The sequence below is a fragment of the Hylobates moloch genome, unplaced genomic scaffold (genome assembly GCF_009828535.3).
Source record: "Hylobates moloch isolate HMO894 unplaced genomic scaffold, HMol_V3 SCAFFOLD_15, whole genome shotgun sequence".
Classification (NCBI taxonomy): Eukaryota; Metazoa; Chordata; class Mammalia; order Primates; family Hylobatidae; genus Hylobates; species Hylobates moloch.
The window spans coordinates 48086271-48096826 of record NW_026652290.1 but is presented as its reverse complement, the minus strand read 5'-3'; the positions used below and the strand labels follow the sequence as shown (position 1 = coordinate 48096826).

General features: G+C 56.9%; 1 protein-coding gene across 1 annotated transcript; it reads left to right on the top strand.

The window, feature by feature from the left end:
• Nucleotides 1-211: 211 nt before the first annotated feature.
• Nucleotides 212-8294, top strand: LOC116484236 (envoplakin-like). Its single transcript, XM_058428108.1, is given in 14 exon segments — nt 212-426; nt 508-586; nt 588-635; nt 1389-1514; nt 1700-1738; nt 1899-2060; nt 2146-2253; nt 2374-2469; nt 4151-4276; nt 4740-4886; nt 5200-5348; nt 5536-5633; nt 5883-6116; nt 8152-8294. Coding segments are annotated over 14 exon segments (1770 nt in total).
• The last annotated feature ends 2262 nt before the right edge of the window (nt 8295-10556 follow it).

The window sequence follows — 10556 nt, the reverse complement described above, 5'->3', positions numbered from 1 at the left end:
ATGGTGAAGATGGGACAGATGACCTTTGTCCTGCACTGCCCATCCCCTAACACACGGTAGGAGAGAGGGCTCAGCTTCCTTCTTTGCTGGGCTCCCCTGTGTCCTTGTCACCTGCCCCACGGACGCCCTGGGCCTGACCCTGTGCCTGGCATGGGCCTCGAGGTTGGCCAGCATAGCTGGGGTCCCAAAGGTGGGGCTCAGGCCCACAGTGATGGGCAGCAGGGTGTGGGGGCTCTGGGCCCTGGCGAGTCTGCCCATCCCCTGCCCACAGGACTGGCTGAACAGTGAGCAGAGCCAGGCCCTGCAGCACCAACAGGAGACGGGCCGCAGCCTGAAGGAGGCCGAGGCGCTGCTCAAGGACCTCTTCCTGGATGTGGACAAGGCCCCGCGGCTCAAGCACCCGCAGGCTGAGGAGATTGAGAAGGAGTGAGTGGGGCTGCGGCAGGGCTGGGGGTCCCTGGGGAAGACCCAGGCCCAGCGCTGACCTGCTGGCCACCTTCTTGACAGCATCGAGCAGCTGCACAAGCGGTTGACCCAGGAGTGTGCGGAGTACCGTGCCCTGTATGAGAAGATGGTGCTGCCCCCACAACGTGGGACCCAGGGTCGACTGGGCACGCGTGCTGGAGCAGAGACAGGTCAGGAGCTCAAAGTCACACCCCAGTGTGATCAGAAGGCAATGCGGAGCTGCATTTAACCCAGGGCCTGACTGTAGGCTTGAACAGTCAGGGTGTAGGGGTGGCTCAGGGGTCTGGGCAGGGAGACAGCAGAGCAGACAGTGCAGTCAGGGAAGACTTCCTGCAGGAGGAAGCACATGAAGAGACCTCAGAGGGGTGAGAGGGCTCTGTTGGGTCAGGGTGAAGTAGTGAGGAGAGGACAATTCCAGAAAGAAGGAGCAAAGGCTTCTGCCAGGAGGAAGTCTAGGGTTCGACGGGAAGTGGGGATTTCTGGGCAGGTGGGCAGAGCCAGGTCATGGGGCATTCTGATCCCTAGGTGAGGAGTTGTGCTTTGATGCCACACAGAATGGGTGTCATCTTGACAATAGAGAGACAGTGGGGAAGGGCCCGGGTGGAGCAGGGCGTTCTGAGGGCCCTAGAGCTTGGCTGGAGGTGTCCAGGCAGGAGGCACGGAGGCTGGGTCACAGATAAGGCAGGACGGAGCTGGAGACTCCTCAGAGGCTGAGCCCAGCGTCTGGGAACCAGTGGGACTCAGGGGCCACTGCAGAATGGCCTCGCCCCTGGGTGAGCTGCAGGGCGTGCACCCGGGCTGCTCCCAGGCTCGTCCACGCTCTGCCCAAATGACCAAGTCCACTTCTCCGGGTGGGAGGCGTGTGGGCTTCTCTGGCTCCCCACCGCGGTCCTGTGATAACTGAGCCACCGGCTCTCCTGCAGAAGCAGGTCTGCGCAGGCCAGTACCGGCCGGGCATGGCGGAGCTGGAGCAACAGATCGCCGAGCACAACATCCTGCAGGAGGAGATCGACGACCAAGGAGAGCAGCTGCGGAGCCTCGTGGGGCCTGTGGGTGAGCCGGGAGGGTGTCACCTCCGGGGCCAGCCCCAACCCGTTTCTCCAGTCACAGCCGGAGCTAGATCGGCTGGGCCCTGGGGATAGGGGTGGGTGGGGTATGGCTGGCCCAGATCTTAGGGGGCCATCTCCCTGCACCCCACCTCCCACGGGCTTGTTTCTCCCCTTGGTCGAGGCAGGATGCAGCCACCATCCGGAGCCAATACCGAGACCTACTGGTGAGCAGGAGGGAGGGTCGGGCAGGGTGGCTGCAGGTGGGCCTGGGTGGCCGCCCGGACCCTGCCCGGGGCCAGTGTTCCTGAGCGCGGCCCAATGGCGCCTTTTGCCCCCCACTTTCTCTCTCCCCACCGTGCTGCTGGCGGCGGGTCCTGAGCACAGAAGGCGGCGTCGTGGCGCGGGCAGAGCCTGGGCAGCCTGTACACGCACCTGCAGGGCTGCACGCGGCAGCTGAGCGCCCTGGCGGAGCAGCAGCGCCGCATCCTGCAGCAGGACTGGAGCGACCTCATGGCCGACCCTGCGGGCGTGCGGCGGGAGTACGAGGTCGGCTGGCAGAGGTTGGGGCCAGGTGGAGGTGGCCAGGGCCATCCTGGTCCTCACCGCCGCTCCCCACCCGACTGGCCCCCAGCACTTCAAGCAGCGCGAGCTGTTGAGCCAGGAGCAGAGCGTAAACCACCTGGAGGACGATGGTGAGCGCATGGTGGAGGTGCGGCACCCCGCGGTGTGGCCCATCCAGGTGCGCTGGGGGCAGGGCGAGAGTGAGGAGGGACGTGGTGGGCGGGAAAGGGGGGGAGGTGGGGTGGACATGGGTGGGGGGACGGGGCGTGGTCCGAGGGCTCCGTGCTGCCGTACCCAGGCCCACCAGGAGGCCCTGAAGATGGAGTGGCAGAACTTCCTGAACCTGTGCATCTGCCAGGAGACCCAGCTGCAGCACGTGGAGGACTACAGCCGGGTGAGCCCTCAGGCAGGCAGCAGGGGCGGCAGGGGCGGCAGGGGCGGCAGGGGCGGGAGGTCCCACAGCACACCTGCCCACAGGACAGGCACTGCACCTCTCAACTAAACAGAGCTGGCAGGGCACGGTGGCTCACACCTGTAATCCCAGCACTTTGGGAGGCCGAGGCTGGTGGATCACTTGAGGTCAGGAGTTCGAGATCAGCCTGGCCAACATGGTGAAACCCTGTCTCTACTAAAAATACCAAAATTAGCCAGACGTGGTGGCGCATGCCTGTAATCCCAGCTACTCAGGAGGCTGAGGCAGGAGAATCGCTTGAACCCAGGAGGCGGAGGTTGCTGTGGGCCGAGATTGGTCCACTGCACTCCAGCCTGGGTGACAAAGAGAGACTCCACCTCAAAAATAAAATGAAATAGAGCTGTGTGGTTACCACTCGGTCCCAGAGGGAAAGAAAGGCATGGGCACATTCTCAACAGAGTGAAGCGGTTCCCACGGGTGTGAAAATTGGTTCTTAATGGCAGAAAAATACCTTAATTCTTTTTATGCATGAAGTACAGATCCACATACAGCACCTAAGCTGTATAAGCATATCTGTGGTATTAAAATTTCATGGGGGCCAGGTGTAGTGGCTCACACCTGTAATTCCAGCACTTTGGGAGGCCCAGACAGGAGAATTGCTTGACTCCAGTAGTTCCAGACCAGCCTGGGCAACATAGCGAGACCCTGTCTCTATACAAACAGATAAATCTCTATCAAAATAAATAAATTAAAAAAAATTTATGGGGATGAGGTGGGGGGAAGATAAAGAAAGGATTTCTTAAAAGGCTCTTTAGGAGAATAATAATGAAAAAAAAATGGTTGAGAAACCCCGATATAATATACAACTGGGATTTGGGGGCAGATGATGTTTCATACATTTTCCTATAGAACCAGAAGACTATGATCACACACACTGACAAAAATTCCGTAAAAGCACCTGGAATGCTTCTTTAAAGCACAGCTTCTTCTCCGGGGCTGGGACAAGTGCAGCTCCAATACCCTCTGTCCCAGCAAGAAAGACTTCAGGTGCTGGAGGGAGGCAGGTGACAGTGCCCTTCATTTGTGCAGGAAGGATGAAGACCAAGTGTTTTATGACCCACTTAAAAAAATTAAGTTCAGTGCACGAATAAGACCCCATTTGCAACAGCACACCAGTGATAAAAGGTCCTGCCGCCTGGGTAGGAAAAAGAAAGACCGACCAGAGTAGGGGAGAGCGACAGTTTAGGTTAAGCTGGTTTAAGTTTAGCTGGTTTAGGTTTATCTGGTTTAGGTTTATCTGGTTTGTGTTTGGCTGGTTTAGGTTTAGGTGGTTTCGGTTTAGGTGGTTTGTGTTTAGCTGGTTTAGATTTAGCTGGTTTAAGTTTAGCTGGTTTAGGTTTACCTGGTTTAGGTTTTTCTGGTTTAGGTTTAGCTGATTTGTGTTTAGTTGGTTTAGTTTTAGCTAGCTTAGGGGTTACTGGTTTAGTTTAGCTGGTTCACATTTATCTGGTTTGTGTTTAGCTGCTTTGTATTTAGCTGGTTTAGGTTTATCTGGTTTGTGTTTAGCTGGTTTAGGTTTAGCTGGCTTAGGTTCAGCTGGTTTGTAGAGTCAGTGGGCAGCAGGTTGCCCCAGGCTCTGCCCTTGACTACCCAGTGAACTCAGTTCCAGGAAGAGGCCGACTCAGTCAGCCAGACCCTGGTGAAGCTCAACTCCAACTTGGATGCCAAGTATAGCCCTGCACCTGGGGGCCCCCCTGGCACCCCCACAGAGCTGCTGCAACAGCTGGAGGTGAGACAACCCCACCAGGACATCTGCACCCTACTTCTGGGAATTGGTCCTGTCCATCTTTCTGGGCCTCACCCCTTCTGCCTCGGTACCTAGTCCTATCCCAAGCCCTGGCCTGGGTGCTGGTGGGGGGTCTGCTCTAGCAGGAGGCTGGCCAGGTACCAGCAAGCTCCTCCCACCTCTGGATGTCAGTTTCCTCATTTGCAGTGGGACAAGGGCAGCCTGGGAGAGCTCTGAGGCCCGTCTAGCTTCTGCTTGGAGGCCTGGGTGATGCTGTGCCATCCCCCTCCCTGCAACTAGCAGATCCCAGGATCCTAGGCCCCCAGAGAGGGGCTCCTTTTACTTTGCTGACTTAGAGACCCCTGCCTTCAGAAGGCCAGCCCCTAGTCCTTTTGAAGGACGGGTATGGTGTGGCCAGCCTCCAATGCAGCCTGGCCTGAGTCCCCACTGCCTGGGCCCCCGGCAGGCAGAGGAGAAACAGCTGGCCGTCACCGAGAGGGCCACTGGGGACCTGCAGCGGCGAAGCCGGGATGTGGCCCCTCTGCCACAGCGAAGAAACCTGCCTCAGCAGCCCCTGCACATGGACAGCATCTGCGACTGGGACTCAGGAGAAGTGTGAACTCCCCCACCTCACCCCTGCCACCATCCAGCCCCACCCAGCCCCTCCCCTGCCCCTGCCCAAGCCCATCCCTGCTCCATCCCCAGCTGTCTCCTGCGCCCACTTTTGCCCTACTCCTTCCCTTGACCCAGACCCTCCTCTCTCCAAGTCCTGTCCTGCCTCTTTTCTACCCCAGCACCTCCCACCTTACTCTTGTCCCTGTTCCAGCTGCTGTCCCCATCTGTCTCTGTCCCCAGCCCCTACTCTGCCCTGGCCTTGGCCCCCTACCCCTGAGCCCGCAGAAGCCACTCCCTTTCTGTGTCCCCAGGTGCAGCTGCTGCGGGGTGAGGGGTATAAGCTGATAGATAACACTGACCCGCACACCTGGGTCATGCAGGGCCCTGGTGGGGAGACCAACCGTGCTCCCGCCGCTTGCTTCTGCATCCCAGCACCAGACCCTGATGCCGTGGCCTCCCGGTAGGTCTGTGTAGGGATACTCAGGGGCAGGCTGTGGGCAGAGCAGGCCGGTCCTGTGCTGTCCAAGGCCATGGCCTGGCAGACCCCTGCTCAAAGGCTGGCCTTCACCCGAAGCTGCGTCTACTGGGGCTGGGGAGGGAGAGAGGCAGAGTGGGGACCTCCTTCTCCGATCCCCCCTTTGTTCTAGGCTGGCCTCGGAGCTGCAGGCCCTGAAGCAGAAATTGGCCACAGTCCAGAGCCACCTGAAGGCCAGTGCTGTGGAGTCTGTTCAGCCCAGCCAGCACGGTACCCAGGGTGGCCCGGGGAGGGGTGGCTGTGGGGCTGGAAGGAGTAGATTCTGACTTCCGACTGGTCTGTGATGGGCAGGGTTCACCTTGGGTTAGGGACCATCACTCTGGGGATTTCATCTCTGGGGTGGCCCTGCCCATCCCCTCCACCCTACCCCGACAGGACCCTCTGTGGGCACCTGGTGGGGGCACCCATCTGGCAGTCTGGAGATAGGCCCTGGGCCCTCACCAGCACCTCTGCCCCCAGCTCCATCTGGCTCGGCCCTGGCCAACCCACAGGCCCAGAAGATCCTGACACAGATGACCCGGCTGGATGGAGACCTGGGACAGATAGAGAGGCAGGTGCTGGCCTGGGCACAGGCCCTGCTGAGCCGCACCACACCCCTGGAGGACCGCATCCACAGCCATGAGGTGGGTGAGCAGCGGAAAGGGGCAGCTGGGATGAGAAGCGGCCCGGCCCTGGTGCTCACACTTGAGGGAGGTGAGGCAAGTGCAGGAGCAGTGGCTGGGACGGAGGTGGAGAAGGGTGTGGACAGACCCGGGCTCAGACAAGCTGGTTCCCCTCCCGGCTCCTCCACTGACCAGCTCCATGATCTCAGACCACATAACCTTCTGGGCCTTGGCTTCCTCACCCCTGAAGCAGACGTAATAATGCCCAGCTCACCTGATCATTCAGGAAGGTTCCAGTAGGGCCCAATGTCAACACCCCCAGGAGGTATTCTGGTAAAGCTCCTGAAATAGCAAGGAAGCCTGGAGAATCTTAGGAAGAGATGTTCTCTGGCTGCAAGAAGGAGCCTTCCTGGGGAGGTTGCAGCTTGTGTAAACTCCTTACCCAAGAACAGCAAGCTCTCTGCCACGTGGACTCAACACTCCCAAAAGTGCTCAAAGTGAAACCCACACTGGGCCACAGTCTGGGTTGTCCTTCCAAACCAGTTTCTTTTCTTTTCTTCAGACAAAGTCTCTGCATCACCCAGGCTGGAGTGCAGTGGCGCGATCTCGGCTCACTGCAACTTCTGCCTCCCAGGTTCAAACAATTCTCCTGCCTCAACCTCCGGAGTAGCTGGGATTACAGGTGCACACCACCACGCCCAACTAATTTTTGTATTTTTAGTAGAGACGGGGTTTCACCATGTTGGCCAGGCTGATGTTGAACTCCTGACCTCAAGTGACCCACCCATCTCAGCCTCCCTGAGTGCTGGGATTACAGGCGTGAGCCACCGCGCCTGGTCTTTTTGAGATGGAGTCTCACTTTGTCACCCAGGCTGGAGTGCAGTGGTGTGCAGTGGTATAATCTCAGCTCACTGCAACCTCCACCTCCCAGGCTTGAGTGATCCTCCCACCTCAGCCTCCCAAGTAGTTGGGACCACAGGTACAACACTGAGCCCAGCTAATTTTTTGGTAGAGATGGGGTTTTGCCATGTTGCCCAGCTCATGTGACAGTGAACTGTAGATGAATGTTTGGAGTCATTGGATGATTACTAGAAAATGAGCCATGAAATGGGATGAACATGAGACAGTGTAGAAATTGGGAACATAAATGGCTGCAGGTCTAAGAATGTAACATGACATTATTGGGTAGAGGCAGAACATTCTAGGAGAACACTGAGAATGGGAGTTCAGGGTGTGGGAAATCCAGGGGAGTTCACTCAGGGCTCCAGTAATTGGTTTTGTGTCCTGAAGGGGCAGTCACCCAGCTGAATCAGAGTCAGGCTGACACTGACCCAGATCCTGTGACCAGGACTCTCAGCAATGACACAGAGGTGACCTGGGGGAGCAGTCATCTTAGAATGGGAGAAGGAAGAGCTCCCATGTGGGGCACGTGGACACAGGAAGAGGTGCAGGTGCTGGCCTGTGAACCTGGTCTTCTGAACCCACCTAAGGGAGGGGCAAGTGGAGGGCAGGTACCCAGACGATGGTGGACAGTGGCCACTCTCGTAACTCCTTGAACTTCTTTTCCTTTCTTTCCCCTCTGGGATGAGAAGGCCATCACAAAGGTATTTTTTCCCTTGTTTCCCAAGACTGCCTGAATTTCAGATTGATGTTTTGTAAATGGGAGTGGCTGTGTCTTGACCTGGTTGCTGTTGAAGGAATATTGGAAAGGTCATGAAGCCAGAATTGTAACTTTCTGTGATAGAAACAGCCTGGCCTGTGTCCCTTCCCACGTCCCAGCATACATAGGACAACACTCATCATGAGCTAAGGGGGCAGGTGTGGGCCACAGTGATACACATACTGGGCCACTTAGGCAAACCTTCTGTTGTTTTCCTCTCCTGTCAGGACCACAAATCACCCAGCCACGTGGTTAGCATATGACTAACCCCAGCTGCAGCTCCAGGGACAGGCCATGTATTATCCAACCAATCTGAGTGTCCACTCCCAGTCACTATGATGGTGTCAGGGGAGACAGTGTGAGTGATCTAGACAAGCTGTCCTGAAGGCCAGGATTCCTGATCAGTAGGGCAGGGACTCCAGGTCTTAATCATTCTGGAGGGTTTGTATCCAAATGTGATTCCCAGGACGGCAGAGGTATTTTGTTCCCATGGGAATTCAGCCAGGAAACAGGAAAGGACATGGAGAAGGGACATCTCAGATTAAGTCTCAGAGGGAGATTCTGCTTTTGCCATCTAAAAAGAAAAGTTCCTGTGACACCTTTGAATGATGCTAGGAGGCAGTTTTCAATGTTTCCATTGTGGCGATGAGCTTAGGGCCTCCCCAACTCCCCTTGCCCATGAAGGCTTCCCAGCAGGAGGCTCAGTATGCCCCATCCTGGTCCTAAGGCAGCCAGCCTTGAGCCCTCTCTCCTCACCCTGGCTTCAGTCCCTCCTCCCTCCCCCAAACACATGCTGAATCCCACCATTCTCTCCAGTGACCCAAGCTGGTCCCACAGCCTTCACACTTCCCGCTTCCTTGTCCATCTTCTCTGAGGCATCTAAACTTTTCTGCACAAACTGAAGTCAGATCTTGTGTCGTCCCAGTCCAACCCTCTAATGGCTCCTCTCCCCTGCCCCCTGCCCACCGAGTGCTCCTCTCCTCACAGGTAATTTTCTCTAACTGCATTGACATATATACCTGTTAGTCTTACCTCTTCTACCAGATGATGTAAGCTTCTTGGCTAACCCTTGGCCAAGAAGAACAGTGAGCCTTCCTGTTTTGTTCGTCTTGTGTCCTGAGCCCCTTGACTTGAAGCTGGCACACAGTAGGTGCTCAGACCTCTGGGAATAAACTATCCTGGGTCACTCTGTGGACAGTGGACTCTGTCTTTGGTTCTGTCCTGAGCCATCAGATTCTCAGGGCAGCCTGACCCTGGTATTGAGAAATATTTCTTAATATGAGACAATATGACAATGTGGTTCTGTCAGGGCTGGATGTGTGGGTAGAATTGAGAGGAAGGAGACACAGTTTCTAGACCATATTCACTGCATGGGTATAAATCTCTAAACTTTGAGCAAAAAAACAAAAAAGAGAAAGAAAGAACCCACCAGGGCTAAGCCGCTGACTTGGCCGAGGGCTGGGGGCTGCACAGGGAGAACATCTCACTGCATGTGCCATACGTTTTGGTCTCACAGTGCCTGCAGCACTGCATGAGCTTGATGTCCCTGTCCCAAGCTGAGCAGGGATAATCAGCTTCATCCTTGGGATGAGGAGACCAGAAATGCTTAGGAAGGCAGTGCTCACCTGCTGTGGGCCGACTGCTATCATAGATGAGGAGTTTGGAGGCCCCACTGGGAACTTCTGGTATCAGGACCACGCCCTTGCCCAGTGTTGCTGCTGCTTCCAGCGCAGGTGCTGGTGTTCGTCTCCCCACAGACTCGGGCGCTGCAGATAGCTAAGTCAGCACGGATTGGGCCCTGGGTCCCAGACATTAGGACGAACACAGGGTGAGAGAGGCAGGACGGTGGACACAGACACATGCACATTCCTTGGTCCTTTTATCTACAGCCCTGATGCCTGGCCCCAGCCACCTGTGTAGTAAATAAGAAGAGGGAGAAGGGGAGAATCCCAGGCCGTGGTGGGTACCCCCACACAGCTCTGCATCGTGAGGACCCTCAGCTGGGCCTGAGCTGCCCACGTTCCTCCTACTACCTCCAGCAGCCCAGGGCAAGGGGGGACACTTCATACAGACAAGTCTCCTCCTCTGGGCTGTCTAAGCCCCACCATGGGACCTGACTCTTACCTCTGCCTGGAAAGCTGACCCTGGGGGTGTGGACTTAGGTGGGGCTGTTCTGTGGCTCCACAGGGACCTGTGAGGACACAGCTGCTGGCCCCAGTGGGTGGGGGCACTGAACTCCAGCGCAGGGCCAGGGGTGGGTCTCCCAGCTGAGATCCACAGCACAGGCCTCAGTGTCCCCTGCTGCCCAAGGCCCAGATGCACCCATGTATGCTGTCCCTTCCAGTGCCCATTTTGTCCTCCCCAAAAAGGATGGAGCTGGGCAGTGTCCATGCCACTAAGTACCTGAGTCTCAGGTTTCCACACATCCCTCCTCCCCCTGTACTCACCTGCCCAGCCCACTGTGTGGTTTACAGGACAGTCCTGGAGCTCTTCCTCCCTGAGGAGCCTCCAGTGGGGGCAGCAGAGCAAAAAACCCAGCAAGGACAGGGCAGCACCTCCTTCCAGGGCACCTGGAGCTGCTCCCTCCTCCTCCTTCCTGGCTGACCAGAGCCACACATGAGAATGAGTGTCTCTCTTTGGGACACAGTCAGTGAGGGCTCCTGAGTCACCACAGCCTGAGAACTGAACCAAGAAACAAAAACAGATACATGTTAGGAATGAGGAAGAGAAGCAGAGGGATACCTCCAAAGGCCTGTCTCTGAAATCTCCATGAACCCAGACACAGAGTGAGGAGAAAGCAGAGGTGGAAGAGAAGCATCCAGGCCATGGTGTGGACTTTCCAAAGATCCCCAGGACCCTCAGCCTGCTGGA